At 54.6% G+C, this 18,444-nt stretch overlaps 2 protein-coding genes and 1 non-coding gene across 7 annotated transcripts in view; 2 read left to right on the forward strand and 1 right to left on the reverse strand.

The window, feature by feature from the left end:
- Positions 1 to 1,355, forward strand: part of FANCI (Fanconi anemia, complementation group I) — a 76,148-nt gene extending 74,793 nt beyond the window's left edge. The window contains exon 38 of one of the 3 annotated variants that reach the window (XM_012643744.1): positions 611 to 1,355. In XM_012643744.1, coding sequence (XP_012499198.1) covers positions 611 to 691 — 81 coding nt within the window. In that variant the 3' untranslated portion in view covers positions 692 to 1,355. The remainder of the gene's footprint in view (positions 1 to 610) is intronic. The other 2 variants (XM_012643745.1, XM_012643746.1) reach the window with 2 other exon arrangements.
- Positions 533 to 17,548, reverse strand: POLG (polymerase (DNA directed), gamma). Of its 3 annotated transcripts, none has more exons than XM_012643747.1 (23): positions 17,374 to 17,548; positions 15,836 to 16,612; positions 12,850 to 13,045; positions 11,690 to 11,854; positions 11,433 to 11,579; positions 11,204 to 11,283; positions 9,792 to 9,974; positions 9,534 to 9,688; positions 9,238 to 9,364; positions 8,149 to 8,385; positions 7,122 to 7,242; positions 6,839 to 6,925; positions 6,426 to 6,533; positions 5,814 to 5,974; positions 5,013 to 5,066; positions 4,798 to 4,915; positions 4,192 to 4,327; positions 3,849 to 4,095; positions 3,465 to 3,587; positions 3,173 to 3,341; positions 2,769 to 2,977; positions 1,628 to 1,788; positions 533 to 1,040 (listed from the first exon to the last, which is right to left on the reverse strand). In XM_012643747.1, exons 2-23 carry the CDS (start codon positions 16,450 to 16,452, stop codon positions 982 to 984), a joined length of 3,660 nt encoding a protein of 1,219 aa, XP_012499201.1. In that variant the 5' UTR covers positions 16,453 to 16,612; positions 17,374 to 17,548; the 3' UTR covers positions 533 to 981. The 3 variants fall into 3 exon arrangements, with proteins under 3 accessions (XP_012499201.1, XP_012499203.1, XP_012499202.1); XM_012643749.1 differs by lacking the exon at positions 17,374 to 17,548 and adding an exon at positions 16,774 to 17,346 and having other exon boundaries at positions 545 to 1,040; XM_012643748.1 differs by lacking the exon at positions 17,374 to 17,548 and having other exon boundaries at positions 545 to 1,040; positions 15,836 to 17,346.
- Positions 17,549 to 17,768: 220 nt separating this feature from the next.
- On the forward strand, positions 17,769 to 17,841 carry TRNAR-UCG. The gene has a single exon. It is a non-coding gene; the product is annotated as a tRNA-Arg (tRNA).
- Positions 17,842 to 18,444: the final 603 nt, after the last annotated feature.

Below are 18,444 nucleotides of genomic sequence, written 5' to 3' on the forward strand. Positions count from 1 at the left end.
ACTGTCAGCCAAAGCAGGACCTCTCTCACTAGCTGGGTAAGGCTTCCTTCAGTTCATGCCAGTTACGTACCATACCCCCATCCCTGCAGCACCCCTGAAGCAGAGCTCAATATTTCCTTACCTCGGGCACCTAAAAATGTTACCATCTTAGGTTTGTCTGACATAAAGTAGCAAATCAGCCCACTCCCATTTCAAAAGTGGAAGTTTACATAAAATGCCCTGGATTTCTTGCTTCTCAAAACTTTTCAACCTACCTTCTCTAGATTATCATACTCCGGGCCCTAATGCACCTGGCCCATCCATTCCCTTCACCTACTTGGCATTTATGTTCAGAAGTGTTATGTAGCATTTTGATGCCTGTTGCTGCTCCTCCATCCTCTTGTCCCGTGAGTCTCCTGAGTGCAGCCGAACTCCTGAGGGAAGGAGTTAGCACTGCCTTAGTCTATCTGGAGGCCTCCCCTCAACATCTTTACCTCCCATGAGTGAGAAAGGGGGGAAAGCATGACTAACACAGGCTTTGCTGAGAAGATAAAGGGTTTTTGTGTTTTTTTATTTCCACTGCCTTGGTGCAGGTTTATCATGATAGAGCATTACTTCTCTCCCCTTCTAGGGCACTGCATCAGAGCATGGGGGACAGAACAAGGAACCAGCCAAGAAGAAAAGGAAAAAAGAAATGAAATGCCTGAGTTAATGTGAACTTTGGGGCTTCTGCTTTCTTTTTACCCAACAAGCAACAATGCCTCTTGTCTTATGCCCACACCAATGTTGGCATCTTGGTTCTGAGGCCATTGAATTCAACTGCACCTTCAGTTAGAAGGAATCTTCTTGGCAGGTCCTGCTCCTGAAAAATGGCTGGCCTTAGGCAAGCCCTTTTACAAAAAGCACAGCTGAAAGCCTGAGTTTGGGAGCCTGCACCGCCCCGATGAAGCTCCACAGGAGCAAATACAGAGCCTCCAGGCAGAGCTATGGTCCAAGCTGGCTTCATTTTTCCAAGGAGCCTTTGGTGAGTTCAATTATCTGGTAAATATCCAGCGCTTCACCTGAAAGATAGTGCAAACTGGTTAGGATGCCTCCTCAAGAACTTAACAGAGAGCTCAGAAGTGAGAAAAGAAACTTAATGTTTACGTCAAAAAGGAGGGTGAAAGGGTTGAGAATTGATTGCCAGGAATAGTAATGTAACATGTTAGGAGGGTCTGTTTTCTTTTTGTATAAAAGAAGTTTATCTTAGATACATTTTAAATGGAAAATAAGCTTTCTGGTTTACTCATCTTGGCATTTAAAGCACAGGTTTGTTTTTTGTTTTCGTTTTACCTAAGAATGCACTTTGACTTTATACAATAAATCCTCTTTAAACATTTCTGTTGTGGTTGAAGTGGGGGACAAGTGTAGGTGAAATATTTGAAGCTGTTGTCTTCATTTACTATGAATAGCTTTTAGAAACGTGCCTTTGTGACAACTCTCATATTCACTGTGGACCTAGGGCACCCTGTAAACTCAAATAGCCCAGATTATAGCATGAGCCAAGAGTGGATTTCTTCTCTGGGGCCCCAAGCTTCCTGTTTTCTAAGACCACTTTCTAGTCTACCTCCCATCCTAGTGTAATGAGGAACAAATGTGTTGTGCTCACCCTGGGGAATCCCGTATCTCCTTTCCATCCCAGTCGGGTTGGAAGGGGTTTTACAATCCATGGTCACTTCCTTCCTGAGGCACTGGTCAATATCAACTGCACTGAAAAAGGCGACTGACTGGGGCAAGTCATTCAGACCCAGCTTGTAGGCAAACATGCACCTGAAAGAGACCCAATCTCCTCTCACAGTCATGTCCCTGCTGCGAACACAGACTCATCACTCCAAGAGAATGACCTTGTATCCCTTAGAGCAGGGCTTCCCCTGGGCCAGTACCCAAAGGCGAAGGGCTAGCACTGTCCTCCAGCCAGCAGCCTACCCTCCTGCTGAGATACTGAAATGCAATTACAGACTCAACACACACTTTTTTTTTCCAGTTTGGTACATTTTATTAATATAAAAAATTACTTTCCATTATTGGGCCAGAGTCTGAGGAATAAATGAGGACTTTTTGTTAGCTTTGTTAAGCTTAACCCCCGGGAGATGATTAAGAGGGCAATGGTGACAATGTTGAATAACGTAAACATTTGCTATTTACCCGTTACTCAGGATAGATCATAGTTCCCAAACTGGTTCTGAGTGGCAGAGCAACATGGAACAGTAATATCATTTAATTCATCCATATGAGCTAGGAATTTTACTACAAGAAAATACAACTCAATATATAAAATATATATTTTTAAAATCACATTTGAGTTTCCCTATTAACAATGTTTTCTGTTAGCAGTCAGAATAACAAACTTTTGGCACTTAAGAAAACATTTAAGGGTGAAAGAAAAACATCTCAATTTTCTATGAATTGAGAAAGTCTTCTGTCATTTTAATTTCAAAACAGTAAGATGTGTTCTTGGGGAACACAGATTGAGAACTACTCTTTGGAACAACTCCCCTGATCTTGTCACTACCTCAGCTATCTAGTCTTGGTATATGATTCTTTCAAACCCAAGAAATCTTTTTTAAAAATTGAGGCCAATCTTTATAGAACTTTTATCAATTTTTTAAAATGAGAGCTAAAAGCTGAAACATTCATTTTGGGGATAGGGGGTAAAAACTCACAACTGCTTGGCCTGGCTCAAGTGGCTCTCCCCAAAGCCCCACACAGGAGCACATGGCCGGGCCAGAAAGGCCATGGGCCCCGCGTACCTGGTCAGGAGGTTGGTGATCTGCAGGGCCAGGGCAGCGCGGTAGCGGTCCTCCTCCCGCACCAGGTAGCGAACCTCGTCATGGATGCTGATGCAGAAACGCCCGTCAATGGCAAACTCATCAAAGAGCCACTTCATAGCCACAAGCATGAGGTGTAAGTAGTCCACAGCAGAGCTCTGCACCACCCAGTTCACACGGCTGGTCATAAACTGGAAAGGAAGGTGGTGGCACAGGTGAGAGGGGCTCTGCCACCCACCAGTTAACTCTGGCGTAAGCAATGGTCCAGGAGCCCCGGGAAAAGCTTCACTCTAGCTCCAACTGCACACATTGGTGAGTGAGGCCCAGAGGGAGCCCTGCCCTGTCCTTGTGCCCCCTCTCCCCACACTCCAATGGTAGCAACACACCTCCCCCTGCACAGCTGAGGGCTCCAGGGCTCGGCTGATGCGGCAGCCCAGTACCGGGGTGCACGGTGTGTCAGATGTGGCAATACTCTCCAGCTTATTGAACATTTCTGACTCTGTGCCCCCCATCCATGCTCGTTCAGCAACCATTTCCCACTTCTTCCAGCGGGACCTGGAAGACCAGGAACAAAGAGAAGACAGGCTTTGTCTTTCAGCATCTCGACTAAACAAAAGCATCCCAGCCCTTCTGGGGCCAGACCCCTCTCCCCATCCCTAACACACAGAAGGTTCTTACTTCCTTGAGGCTTCTCTCTGAATCTTGCGCAGATCCTGCAGGGAAACCCAGCCATCCTCACTCCTGTCCACAGGGAGGTCCAACTCCTTCACCAGCCACTCGCCCTCATCCGACAGCCGATACCTGGAGATAGTGTCACCACCATCGTTCCCATGGGAACGCCTCTGCCACACCCTGAGCTAGGAGTGCTCACACACCGCCTCACTCTTATTTGCAAAACCACCCTGGAGTCATGCCTATCCCCTAAAGGCTTAGAGGTGTGGAGGGAGAGGGGCCAGGTGAGGGCTCAGGTAGTGGGCAAGAGACAGAACAAGACTGGAGCAGTAAAGGACAAAGCAGGCCTGAGGTCCTGGGCGTTAACGTGGTTGGGAGAGGGACCCTCACCGGCGAAGGCCCTTGGTAACAGCATACATCTGCTGGGCCTTCTCAGCTGCTTCCTGCCGGGTGAGCCGGTGGTTGAACTGCATTAGTAGGCGCTCAGCAAAGGGCTGCCCAGCCCCATAGATGCGGCCGTAGTTGAAGACTTTGGCATGCTCACGGCTGATGCCCACTGTGGAGGCTGTCTTACTGTGTAAATCGGTGCCCCTGCTCTTCCTGCCCTGCAGCGTCATCCATCCGAAGGCTGTACAGCCTAGAGGACAAGAAGGCAGAAGTGAGAAAGTTCGGAAACATTCTCCCCAGCCCTGGGCCCTAAGGGCTGGGCTGCCTCCACCCTAGCCCTGCTCACCGTGCATGCCGGCAAAGTGGGCGTCTCCAAGCACAGCTGCAATCCACAGCTCCTGGGAGTCCACGTCAGCACCCACAAGCACGTAGCCAGGCGGAGCCTGCACCATGGCTTTCAACTCGCTGCCTACTCGGTCAGGCTGCGAGAAGAGTGAGGTCAGGCGCACCCAGATACCCAAGTGAGATTCCTCCTGCCCTGTTCCTGGAGCCAGAGTAGACTGACAAAGTGCTAGGGCCTGTCCTGAGGGAAAGGCTTTAGACAATGCCAGACGGCACTGCTCCAAACTGCACAGTTCCAGAGATGGCTGCCTATGAGCAACGGGGGTGACAGAGAATCTCTAAGCCTGGCCCTATGGCAGGCCCCTCACCTACATGGCCTCATCTAAACCATGACAGCTGTGGCTATTTTGCCTGTCATTGTCTGGCCAGAAGCAGGTGCCCAGAATACATTTGCTAAAGGAATGGACAATACTCAGGAAGCCAGATTTGAACTGGAGTCCTGCTTGACCCAGATCTTAGGTTCTTTTTCATGTACCTTGCCCTCTAAGATCTCCGTTTCTGGAGACCTAGGAGAGGAAGAGCAGGGTCCAGGGACACAGAGGACACGTACCCGAGCATTGCTGGCAGTGAGCCACGTGGGCTCCACAGCCCGGCGTGTGATGGTACCGGCAGTCACCACCTGGGGCAGAATGGCCCCATAGCGGCCTTCCTCATCATAGTCGGGGTGCCTGGTGGGAGAAGAGGGGGTCTCGGCAGCTTGCTCTGGCCCTAGGACTCACACCCACCCACTCAGTTCTATCCCCGCAACCACTCAGCGGGCCATACCTGGTCACAGTACGGGGCAGAGCCGACCTGGGCAGCCACACCACCATCTGGGAGCTGTGGGGACAGACGGGCCAAGGCTCAGCACAGCCGTGGGAAGGAGAATCCACCCCATCCCACCACAGCCCTCACCTGCCCCGCGTCAGGGCTGCCGTACTCCCTCGGTGCCCAGCCTCACCAACTCGACTCAGGGCAAGACCTGGGGCCCTGTGACACGCCAGCCAGGAGCTAAGCCTCTGGGCCCGGCCAGGCTTCTGAGGCAGCTTCTGCCCCCTTTCCAGGGCAGCCAGGAGGCGCCGCTTCCACCACTACTTCTTCCCGCACCCAGGGTGGACTTCACCCACCACGGCACTCTGCTCACAACAGTGTGCTGGTGGCTACAACCAGCTTGGAAACGGCCTTCGAGACAAATCCATCTGCCATTCCCAGACTACGAGACCCAGTTTCCAGCCCCCAAAAGAGCTCACAGGCCTCCAAGGACCTCAGCCACACCCCACGGCTCCAGCAGTTATAGCAAGGGGTTCCGTTAGAGCTCTGAGGGGCTGTCGAGGTCCTACAGCACCGTCATTTTGACATAAACAGGGAAACTGTAGCTGGAGAGGGAGAGAGACGTTCCCAAGGTCCAGAGCACCAGGACAACAAGTAGGCAGGCCTCAAGACCATGGTAGCTAGACTGCCCCTTTGTGTCAACTCAGGCTGAGTCAGGGGCCCCTGGGTGGGTAAAGGGGGAAAGGAGTCCCAGGACTGCAGAAACCTGACCAGGGGTACAGAAAAGCTTGTCTTTGCCCTCCCATGGTGGCCCACCTGATGCGTTTATGAGCATTCCTCCAGAAAGAAATCATTTTGTTGATTTCCAGGGCACGGGGCCCACTGGCACCTCCTGGGCCAGCCTGTAGGGTGCCATCCTCCATCTTGGGCAGGAAGTCCTTGGCAAAAGGGCTGCCCACATTACAGCTGTTACCATCCTGGAGAGGGCAGAGGAACGGGCTGGAGGTAGGTGGCAGATCTCTGGGTGGGGAACAAACGTGAGCACCTGGGCCCCTCTCAACACTAAGCCCAGAACCTCAAGCAGCCTGGGACACATCCTCAAACACATCATGCGCACGCACACACACGGAGGCACTAAGACGCTCAGACACAAGCAAACCTGGCTCCCCTATAATAGATTAGTCAACAGGACCTATCGTGTACCAGATGTGCCAGACACCCAACTGCCACCATGCCCCTCATCACCCAATTTTCAGAAGGAAAACAAAAGCTCAGAGATGAGGGTATTTGCCTGAAATCTCTCTGCCCCACTACTACTGTCCTATGTGCAGAAAAGGACAGTTTCCCAGTTTGAGTCACTCTGGAGGCCTGCTGTGGTCCTTGAACAGTGAGGACACCATGGGACAGGCCATGAACCAGGGCACGCACCTTGTGAGGCAGCTTGAAAAACCAGCAGCCGGGGATATCCACATCATTGTAAGGTCCGTTGCCATGGTGATAGGCGGGCTGGCTGGCCTTGGGGCCGCCAGCGGCAGTCTGTGGGGCCCACACACCTAGATCAGGCCCTGCTCCAGCACCTGCATTCAGCAAGGGCCATGGGGCAGGAGGTGGGAAAAGGGCCTGAAACTGCGAGCAGGTGAGCAGATAAATGACAGGATGGCCGTGAGGTCTCAGGCTTCCTCCTTGGCCTCCACCATGTGTGGGGCCACCCAAGGACAGGGCAGCATCTCCAAACCCCACCAGACCTAGGGAACTCTGGTGGGAAAGAGCTACAGGGGCAAGAGGAAGCCCCTGCTGCCCAGCACCCACCCAGGGACCCCCTGAGCAAGAGCCTCACTCACCAGGGCTGAGGGTTGACCTGGCAACACAGCTCGCAAGTTCTCCATCTTGGCCTCGGCCTCCACTTCTAAGTAGCCCAGTTCTTCCACCTGGATGGGCCCAGGGCCCAGGGCCCAGGGCCCACGGGAGTGAAACAGAGGTCTGGGTGGGCCCAAATCCACCAGCCCCTCCCTGCAGGGTACTCCAACAACAACCAGTTGCCAGCCTCCCACCCAAAAGGGCTGCCCCTTCCCTGGGAGATCAGAGACCCCTTCCCCAGAGCTCAGGTTCAGAGCCTGCCCTCACCGTCTGCCACATGTCACAACTGTCACTGAGCAGGAACTCTTCAGCCACACCTGCCTCCTGGGACTCCAGCTGCTGCTTCCCCTGTTCGAGACAGTGCTTCCTGTACAGGGACTCGATGGCTCTGCGCAGAGAACAGCAGCAGCCGCCGCTGATTACAAGATGCCCGCTCTGGGCCAGGCAGCTGGCTGGGGGCCTTCCACAATTCCCTCTGTTTAGTCCTCAGAATCAGCTCTGAGGCGGAAGTGGACGCCATGTTCCCTGGTTTTTGGACAAACCGAATATGACACAGCGCACTGGGGGCAGGCTGGGCTTCAAGGCCAGGTCTGACTCAAACCCAAGCTGCTCTTACACCACAGAGCTGCCACCGCCTCAAGAGCAGCTCTGGGAGCCCAGCAGTGGGAAGTGCGGACCCAGGGCCCAGCCCCGGGCTTACTCCTGCCCACTCACCCACCTTCGGGCTCAAAGGAGCAAGGTCGATCTCAGTCCCTCCCATCCAAAGGCCCCACAAGTGACTCAGCCCGCCCTGCAGAGCCAGGACTCGTTAATTCTGGGCCACTACAAGTGCCACGGCTTCTCCCCAACCCTTGTAAGTCAACTGACTTCCCCAGGCCTTTCTCAGCTATAAAGTGAGGATAACCATCCTACCCATAGCGCTACTTGGGGAACAAATGAGGGAAGCACCGTAAGAAGTTTATTAACACAGTGCCTGGCCCATAATTAGCACTTGATATACTCAAAAAAGAGGGAAAAAAGCCCACTTCCCCTGCGACTTCCAACAGCCCTCCCTCTGCATGTTCCTGTGAAGGCAGCTGTGCCGCTGGGCCCAAGAGTCGGGCCTTGCTCCTCCCCACTCGCCGAACATCTCAATGCCCCACCAGGGCTCTGGAGCCCAGAGGGTAAGGGTAGCCATGGGAAAAGAGCTAGAACCCAGATTCGTAGACCCACACTCTCTGCTAGCTTGAGCTGACCTTCTCCAGCCAGCAAAAGGGGGGTCCCTAGGCTACAGCCCCTTCCTCCCCTCCCCTACCTGTAGGGGCAGGCCACTCCAGCTGATTCCAGGGTGGGGCTTGTTGGCACCTTAGCCAGGTTGTCCCGCCGCCCGGGCACCAGGTAGCCCCAGCCATGGCGCTCTGAGTAGTGCAGAGGGAAGCCATCCCAGGTCAGTGCCATGAGTTTAGGGGTGACCCGCATCTGCAGGCTGAGGAGGCTGGGGCCTGGGGTCCACACAGAGTCATCCAGCCGGGGGCAGAGCTTCCGGTACCACCTATGTTTCACCAGGAAGACAGCAATGTCACAGTGGTGGGGGGAGAGGTGGTGGGGGGAGGTTCTTTCTCCCATCATGTGCCCCATCCACCCTCCAAGCTTTCTGGTGACCCTAGCCTACAGTCGCCATCCTCTCCTCTGGGATGCTTCAGCAAGGACTCCCATGTAATCCCCCGGAATAACTCAAATATCTCAAAAGCAAAGACCCTAAGTCAGTCTCAGTGGACAAGTCAGAAGCCAGGACATGCAAGCACACCCTAGCCCAGGGCTGGATCCAGGATAACTCTGCCCCACCCGTCCATCAGGCCTCCCCACCGCTCCAGAGCCGCACCAGTCCCTCTGAGCTCTGTCTCTCACGGGCTGCTCACCAGGGCTGAGACCAGGGTCAGGCTACCAAGGCACCCAGGGCACTCACTCTCAGGGTCATGCAGGTGCAAAGCCAGCACCCTACTGTTCACCCTGGCTGCCCTTTTTCTCATCTCTGCCATGCCATGAGGCACAAATGAAGGGTCATCTCCTCAAGGAAGCCTTCCCTGATTTCCCCAGAGTCAGAACTGCCTCAATGCCGCACACCCTGCGTCTCACCACGGATATTAACACCAGCCGCGCGGGCTGCATGCCTGGCTCCTCCCAGGGAAAGGGGACTAGTGGGAAGGAGGAGCTGTGCCCTCGCCTGTGGCTGCCGTGGGCTGCACACAGCAGGTGCTCGGCGGGCTGATGTGAACAAGAGTAGGACGGGCAGGTGGAGTGAACAAACGGCAGCAGGTTAACAAGCACACAGCATACATGCACGTGCTGGAGCCCAGACCAGGGATATCCTGGGGATGGCACAAGCAGAGGGGACAAGGCTCACCCAGGGTGTCCAGGAAGATGCTGGGGCCGCTTGGGCAGGAACTCTGCGGTCCCTTTCAGCTTCTGCAAGCAGGTGCGGGCCATGAGATCTCGCTGCGACTCTTCCTCCTCACTGGGGGGGCCAGGGTCTGTGTGGAGTGAGGGAAGACAATCAAGACCAGGAGAAGGAACTCTCAGAAAGACCTACCCCCACCTGCTCATCTCCAGAAAGCTGGAGCAACCCCTTCCCAGGGCCCCCTGGGTCCTAAGACCTTCCCAGGGACCAGCCCTGTCCCATCTCCCACCCATGCTCCCCACCTTCCTGATGCATGGGACCTCCAGGGGCCCCAGCCTCTTCGATGGGCAACTTGCTGGCTGTAGCTGGCTCCTTTTTCTTCTCTTTCTTAACCTTTTTCTGCTTAAACTCTTGCAGGTCCCACTCCAGGTCCCAGAGCCAGGGGTCTTCTTTGTACCTGCAGAACCAGCCCACTAGCACAGGGCTAAGGACGGGCCTTTGGCCCGGCCTCCCACCTGCCTATCCCCTGCCTAGATCCTGCCCGCCCAAGGCCTGGCTACCTCTCTCCTGAGAGCAGCTGGCAGGCGTCATTGGCCAGGTCCATCAGCGACTTCTTCATCTCCCGCTGGAGCTCCTCATAGGTGCTCTGTGCCTCTGCCAGGTAACGCTCCCAGTTCTGGTTGACAGGCAGGTAGGAGACACCCATCTCCAGCATGCCAGCCAGAGTCACCGGGTGGGGACACCTTGAGGGCAAACAGCAAGGGCTGCCATAAATGACCACAGGAGGCAAGGCTTTGGCCCAATCCCTGAGTCAGTCTGGCAAACCTCAGCCCAACACCCACATGGCACAGCTCTAACTAACATCAAACACACAGGGATCTAATCCCAGCTCTACTGCTACCTAGCCCTGCGTAAGTCACCTCATCTGAGCTTCAGTTCCTTTTCCTATAGAATGGAAATAACATCATCACATCCTCAGAGATAATGTGAGAATTACGGATCACAAAAATAAAAATGGCCAGCAATTGCTGCGTCAAGACTATGTGCCAGGCACCGTACAAATAACCCCATACGTACAAACGATCACATACGAACCTCACAACTAGAGGAGGACAGTTGACCCTTGAACACAGATTTGAACTGCACGGGTCCACTTAGGCATGGATTCATTTCTGCCTCCGCTACCCCAGACAGAGCAAGACCAACCCTCCTTTTCTGCCTCCTCCGCAGCCTACTCAACGTGAAGACAAGAATGACGATCTTTATGATGATCTACTTCCACTGAATGAGTAGTAAATATGTTTCCTAGCTGACTTTATGGTGAGAATACAGCACATAATACATATATATAACATCAAATATGTATTAATCAACTGTTTTATGTTATCAGTAAGAGCATTTTTGGTAAACAGCAGGCTACTAGTAGTTAAATCCTAGGGGAGTCAAAAGTTACAGCCAAATATTTGACTGCAAAGGGGCTGGCATCCCTAACCTCCACATCGTTCAAGGGTAACTGCATATCTGTACGCGTTTCACAGACGACACCACAGAAGCTCAAAGAAACTAAGTAACCTGCCCAGGGGCAAAGGAGTAGGATACGAACATCAAGATTTGAACCATGTCTGGCGGATGCTTATGACTGATGTCACAGACTAACTCACTAATAAACACAAGCAGGACAGATGAGAAGCCCCTGTTGGCTCAGGACGTGAGTTCAGAGAAGGTGCAGAGTAAACCAGAACTATGCACGTGAAACACAAGCACAAACCCTCGGCCCTCCCCTCCAGGGCCTCTGCGGAAATCAAGTCCAGGGCCCAGGCAGACACCACTGGACAGAGAGGGGCTCCATTCTTTCGACCTAGAAAAGCTGAGGTCCCCAGCCTGAGAAAGAACCCGCGCCCCCTGATTACAGCAGGCCCAGGTCCCAGGAACCCACTGAGCCCGAGAAATTCCCACATGGGCTCCCCCTCACCTCTCCAAGAAGAGTGGTAGCTGCTGCTGGAAAACCTCATGGGTGGCCCACACGTCCTGGGCACAGTACTGCATCAGGTCCTGGCACAAGGTGACAGGAAGGTGCTGGGTGGGCAGCCATCCCACTACCACCACCAGGTCTCAAGGTCAGGCCTGGCAGCCATATCTCCCTGAGTTCAGCTAGGGGTCTGCCACAGCCATCGCCCCAGAACCCCTCTCCAGCACCGTACCTGGAAGTTCTCACGGATGTCCTTCATGCTGCCCCTGACAAATAGTTCTCGAGGCTCCTTTTCTAAGGCAGGCCCCCCCACATAGAGGCTGTGCACTTCTGCCAGACTATTGACACTGCTGATGTCCAGCCAGTCCCAGGACGAGATCTGGGGGCAGAGCAAGGGATATGGCAGATTGGCTTGGCCTCAGGCAGACAGGCAGGCTGGTGAGGGGTCCCAAGCACCCTGGCTCCTGCTCGCCCACAATAAGCTCTCACCGCTGGGCCGCTGGCTCTCCTCTGGGACTTCTGGCCTCGCTGTGTGGGGTGCCGGACCTTGTGCCTGCCCTGCTTGGCTGCTATCCACAGACTGCGCTGGAAGCTACTCAGCCCTGAGATGGCCATGTGCATGCTCATGGTGTCCAGGAAGCGCATGCGAGAGCCCTGAGGAGACGGGGGGAGGAGGAGGAAAGGGAAGGAGGCAGACTGCTGCTCTGGGCCAGCCTACCACTGCTTCAGTGGTGTCGACCCCCAGACCTACCACAGCTCCTCACACAGCACCCCTCCCAGCACACAGCCTCCAACAACAAATACAGAGCCTTCGTCTTGCTCACGCTTGCCCCTCAACCTACGGGGGCCTGCCCTCCCAAATCCTAGCCACCACTGAAGGGCGGGCCTGGCTCAGTCCCAACACGCAAGTCCTCCCCGGCTTCCAGCAACGGCTGTGAGCAACTTGGCTACAGAGTAGCCAAAACAAGGCCTTCAGAGCTCTGGGGTTTGGCCCCCAGCCCGAGCCCCAGCCCTAACCCTGCCACTGACAAACTCTATGGCCCTGGGCAAGTCAACAAGGCTGTCTGAGCCTTAGCCCTCAGCTACAGGCTAACGTTGCTTTCCCCTGTACTGCTTTTCTCCTAGGGATGTCTTGAAGATAGAATGAAAAGCACTTTCCGTAAAATTAAGAATTGCCATTACTACAAACAGGGCTCAGTTTAGAGCGTCTGACACGTACGTGTTGTTCAAACCCTCCTAATGATCCTATGAGGTAGCTCCTGTTATCTTTTATTACAAAAATTGGAATTAGGCTCAGGTTAGGGTTGTTAAAGAGCTCACGCTGCTTATCAGTGGCTGAGGCAGGATGCGAACCTAGGCTGTGGCTCAGAGACTCCAAGACCCATGCTAAGCTCTAAGTACCACACAGAGATAAGGGTCACTGTTACTCTGTGACAACTCAGGTCCCATACTGGGCTTGCCTGGGGACAGTACAGCTGCGCACAAATATCAGAGACAGAACTAGTCAACAAGCGGCCCTGCAACAGGTGGCTGCTGAGAAGGGGACGGAGACATTGGCCAGGAAAGCAGTGCCTTCCCTAGCAGTGCACTGAGATCGGGCTCCGAGCCCACCCCGCACCAGACCCTGCCACTGGCCCCAAGAACCTTACCTGGATCAGGTACTGCTCCCTGATATGGGCTCGGTCGAAGCAAACGTTGTGCCCCACCACCAACTGCTCCTGCCAATCTCTCTGGGTGGGGCTGCTAGCACTGGCAGGGACTTCCAAGGGGATGAGGTCAGCCGGCGACAGCTGGCTGGTCCAAGAGTAACGCTCTTCCACCAGCCGCCGGCTGCACCAGGAATACCTGAAGGAGGTGAGAGGTAGGCAGGTTCCGCATGGAGGCATCAAACTTCAGCTCCACAACACCCACTGCGCATGACCACCACACACCAGCTCCTACACTAGCAGCTGGGGACGCGAGTGAGACCAAGGGATGCTCCTAACCCTCAAAGAAATACAGGTCAGGTGGAGTGGGGGCGGTGTATGTTGGGGGTCTGGGGCTACAAAAGCTTCCTTACTTTTAAACTGCCACAGACAAAAATGGGGCTAAGTGCTACAGTATCGGGCGCCACATGCAGGCTAAAAATTTAGCCTGGACCATCAGGGTGTTTGTGAGGCCCAGTGTTCACCGAGTCTATGTCTGGCTCTGAGGTGTCCTATGAACATTAACAACCCCTTGTGTCTACAGGCATGAAACAGCTCGTGTTCAAAGTGCTAGTAAAGGAGACAGATGATAATAATAGAACTCAAAGTAAAGATTTTTTTAATTGAAGTGGCAAAAAAAAAAAAGACAAATGCTGCACACATGTACAGGATGAATCATCTGACGGCTGAAAAGGTTCTGAAGGACAAAGAGCAAATCACACACCTTGCAGAAGCTACTACCCTCAGTGAGAGACCAGGGAAAGTGCCAGAATGAGAAAATATATGCACGTGTGCTAGGGTTAGAGTGGGGGGACAGGGATGAATGCTGCCTGTTGGGGGCCTGACTCTGGTTCAGGAAAAGGCTACAGTTTGCTCAAAACCCACAAGACTAAGTGTGGGCGAATGGCCAGTGAGGAAATGCCAACTGCAAACTAGACTGTTCCAAAGAGTCACGGCCTGCTCAGCATCAAAGTGAGTGACGAGGCCACATGTGTGGACAGCGCAGCTGCAGAGGAGCTCCCTGCAACCTTTACGGAACGGAAGAGGGAGTACCTGCCCCAACAGATTCAACAAACATAAAACTAGTTTCTTTCAAAGGGAAAGCACAAAGAGGTTCCTAGTTTTAAACCTTGTAAATCTAACTCACTCTGAATGGTGGGAATACGCAAGGGGATCAAAGCCCCCTCCCTTTTCAATTCAGCATGACAAAGCCCTTAAAGAGAAGAAAAGGCTAAAGATGCCAAATAGTAGAGGCTACGGTGATGACAGGGACTTTAGTTATAATAAAAAACCACACTGGTGTCAAGATGCAGGTCTGCAGCTGTGCATGAAGCCCTTTTACCATAAACTTACTTGTGATAAAAACGAAAGCCAAAAGGCAAACTCCTTGGGTAAATTTAAGATGAGCTGGAACCCATGCCATTATACTACAGTTTTCCTGTGAATCTTAGATACATGCTGACAGGCTGAGTGCTGTCCCTCTCGCCTGATGACCAAAGAAAGCCCTTACCAGCGGCTTTCGGGAAGTTGCCCTATGGGGAGGCTGTCCAAGGCTTCACCCTCCTCTGGAAACTGTGGGCTGGTCAGGTACCTAACGTTACACAGCCATGTGGCAGGGGTGTGCCCAGGTTCAAAGTGGACTGCTATGAGGGAACCATCTGGCGCCCCACCCCACCCCCCATCGTCAGACTCTCAGGAGGAAGGTCCCAGCATGAGCCCAGGCCTTATTAATGACTTCTGCCATCAGGCAAACTAAGCAGTGTCCCCATGCCACGGGCAAGAATGGAATGAGAATGAGGGCAGAATGGGAGGGACAGGGATAGAAAGGAGAGGTAAGCAGTTAGGAGAGGAAGGAGGAGGAAGAGAAAAGAAAAGAAAAGGGGACTTTAGGTAATTTGGCCAAAAAATGACCAACAGATCAAAAAACAAATCTTTCTTGTCACTCGTTTCCAAATTTTCTTTCAGCCACCAAAGCCTACTTTATCTTTTCAAATGATGGCTGGCATTCCCCTTTACTGTGACCATCAAGTTACACAATAAGTACTGTGATTCTTATTAACTGGAACTCAATCAATGCGGAATCATCTAGTTTTGCTCTTTTCAGCCATGAATGCCTACCTTATCTATTTAGCCATGTTTTCACCATTTTCAACTGCATATTTAACATTTCGCAGCTTTCTTTACAAAGATGTAGCTTCCAATAGGAATAAAGAAACTGCCAACTTTTTTGCTGGCCATGCCTGAAAGCATTAAGGTTGTAAATAGTATTTTAATCCTGGAATGAAGAATAAAAAAAGGGGAGAAACAGTACTGCCATCATTGTTTGAAAAAGAAACTTGGGTAGCACTTAGAAAGTTATTTAAAAAGAAAAGAGAGATTGGATATACCTGTTTGGGACCAAAATGCCTGCATGGAAGGCTAGGGGAAGGAGGCAATAGTTCTCAGCTAGGGGTAGTGGAGGGGGTGCCACCTCCAAGGGGCATTTGGAAACGCTGGAGGGGATCTGGTTTGGCTGGGGATGATAAATGTCTTGTACTGCCTGGGACAGTCCCACAAAAGGGAGATTCCTCTGGCCCAAAATAACCAATAGCATCCCCACATGGAAACATTGCTCAAATGTCTTTTCTGACTAATTTCTCATGAAGCTATCCAGGGAAGGGGGTAAAGGCACCAAATCATGGTGCTCTCAAGTATAATAATCTACCGATTCTCTGCATGGCCCTTAGCACCACCTAACATTTACTCGGGTATTTGTTTACTGTCTGTATCTTCCTACCAGAGAGTGAGTCCCACGGAAGCAGGGGTTGAGCCTGTTCAGGTCACCACCACATCAGCAGTCCCCAGATGAGCACCCAGCACATAACAGGAGCTCAGTAAATGTTCACTGAAACAAACTATTAAGCTGGGCCCCCATGCGTGCCAAAGTCCCCTGTCCCCAGCCCCTACTTACCAGGCCGAGGGGGATATGGCCACCGCCAATGTGGGGCAAGTTCCCTCTGCCAAGCAGACCTCCACGTCGAACACCAGGGCCCGCTCCTCGGGGATGGCCACGGGTACGGCCTCCCCCTCGGGGCCGTACCGGGTCCAGCCCTCCGCCCAGGCCCAGCTCGGGGGCTGCGAGGGCAGCTGGGCCTGCAACAGCAAGTTGGCCGCCTCCAGGTAGGGCAGGCTCTGCTTCTGGGCCAGGAGGCGGAAGTGCTGGTCCAGGTTGCCCCCGTAGAGGGGCGGCAGGCGCAGCTCCACGTCGGGCAAGGGCGCGGCTGGCAGCCCCCAGAGCCCGTGCTTCTGCAGGTGCTCGATGCTGCGTCGCACCGCGGCCTCGCCGGGCATCTCCCCTCCGTGCCCGAAGATTTGCTCGTGCAGCCCTTTCGAGAGCATCTGGATGTGCAACGGGTTGTGCCGCAGCTGCCCGCCCTCCGAGGATGGCACTTGCGGCTGCTGCGGCTGCTGCTGCCCGTCGCTGGGGACGGGGACGGAGACGGAGCTGGAGACCAAGCGCACTGGAGCTGGAAGTGGCCCTGGCCCGACGGTGGCGCCGGCCACCTTCTTCCAGAGCAGGCGACTCATGGTTGGTGCAGGAAGCCCCCCGCTGGGAGTCAGAACACCTGGCTTTGGGCTCCAGCTTGGCTGCTTTTACTGGATGAAAGACTTGCAGAGAGACACGTCCTGTCTCTGTTTTCCTGCCAGTGAAATGGGTCTGACCATGCCTGCCTTCCACCCACAAATCCTAAAGGAGATAGATGATACAAAGTGTTACTTATTACATACGTACCACGCGTTGTATAAACAGTCACCATTCCAGAGCATTGACTGCATCCCAGGCACTGCGCCAGGCACTTTAGGTACAGTTTCCGTGAAGCCTCAAACCACCTTGGGAAACATCAATACCCCTCCTGAAGAAAGTGAGGTCCACGCAGGTTCATCGGTGAACTTGGGGGAGCCGAAGATAGCGGTTAAGAACACAGATTCTGCAGCAGGACGACGCGGATTTGAACCCCGGCTCTGGCTCTCACGAGCTGCGTGACCTTGGGCAAGCTCCTTAGGCCCCAATATCCTACTCTGTAAAATGGGGCTAGGCTTGTACCCGTCGCACAGGACTGCTTGTTTGGGTGACACGGCGCATATGTCGCGCGACCCTGCCCTCGGCAAGCTCCCGGCAAACGGTGGCTGCCATTACCGCGACCGCCGAAGCCCAAAGGCCTGGCGCCGAGAGGTGCCCGTGCCCGGACTCGAACCCGCCGGGCGGGACGCTTCCCCCGGGGCCCCCACCCACGCGGGACCGTGGCCCAGCTGCCCAAGGGCGCCCTGCAGGGGGCGTCTGCGGCTGCCCCCACGCGCCCGGCTACCCGCCTGCACCCGGAGGCGGCGCCGCGGTGCGCCCTGGGACAAGCCGCCGCCCTGCTCCGGGCCCCGCTCCCTGACTGGAGAGGGAGGGGCCGCGCCGCCGCTCAGCGACCCGGCCGCCCCCGCGCCGAACCCGCCGGAAACCTCGGTCCGCCCGGTGCTTCCCGGTCTGCGGTTCCCCCGACCCCAGGCCAACGACGCGGCGTCCCCCTTCGCGCGGCCTACGCAGCCTCGGGGTGGCGTGTGGCCTCCACCCGACCAGTCCGCCTCGCTGGCAGCCGCAACTTCCCGTCTGCACCCCGCTCGGTCCCGCGGCTACCCGAGAGGCAGGCGGGAGACTCCCAGCGCGGCCAATAGGAGGGCCGCCAATGGAGCGGCCCGCTCGCGGGGGGAGAAGGGGAACTTCCGGGTGGGTTCCCTGAGGAACGCCCCGAACCGAGGTCCAACCTCCCCTGCTCAGGAAGCAGGTGGGTTGGTCCCGAGCTAGCTGGGGCCCATAGTAATACTTTATGGATTACTCAAAGGACCCGTCACTAGGTGGCCGCGTGGCCTAATGGATAAGGCGTCTGACTTCGGATCAGAAGATTGCAGGTTCGAGTCCTGCCGCGGTCGTTTAGGAGGTATGCACAATTTTTAGTTTATTCCCACATCAAAAATGAAGTCCTAGGACCGTGCGAACTTTGTCGCGCATATCCACCGCATTTTGAGATGTGGCAACGCCTAGACCTGAAGAAGTAACGGTTCCCTCACGTCACGCCCAGCACATCCCTGGCAAGATTGCTCGCCTTCGGGTCCTCGGCGCGCGGACACGTTTCCGAAAGGCAGACAGTGGACAGGGACGGGTGTCCGACGCGGAAATGCCGATTTATAATCAATGGATAGGTGGCAATGGCTCAGCTCCCTCCTTGGCCAACCCAGGGCTGCCTTTCCTGGTCCCAGGCGGTTCTGAGGGGCGGAAACGCTGCCTTCGAACCCGAATCTGCCCGCCGGCCCTGCCCCTCCCCCAGCACGGCGCCGAGAGCGCTTGTTCCCGCTCTGCGTCCTCGCAAGTCCCCGCGGCCGCCTCTGTGGCTCCAGGTGCTTCCACCGCGCCCAGCGCCGCGGCGGGTAAACCACAGCGAGGCGCCGCGCAGCCGGGGCCCCGCGAACAGCGAGAGCCTCGACACGGGCCGCGCAGATGAGGAAAAGGGACTCAGAGACGTTTGGCACCCACCC

This window comes from Propithecus coquereli, unplaced genomic scaffold (genome assembly GCF_000956105.1).
Source record: "Propithecus coquereli isolate 6110/MARCELLA unplaced genomic scaffold, Pcoq_1.0 Scaffold20, whole genome shotgun sequence".
NCBI classification, from domain to species: Eukaryota; Metazoa; Chordata; class Mammalia; order Primates; family Indriidae; genus Propithecus; species Propithecus coquereli.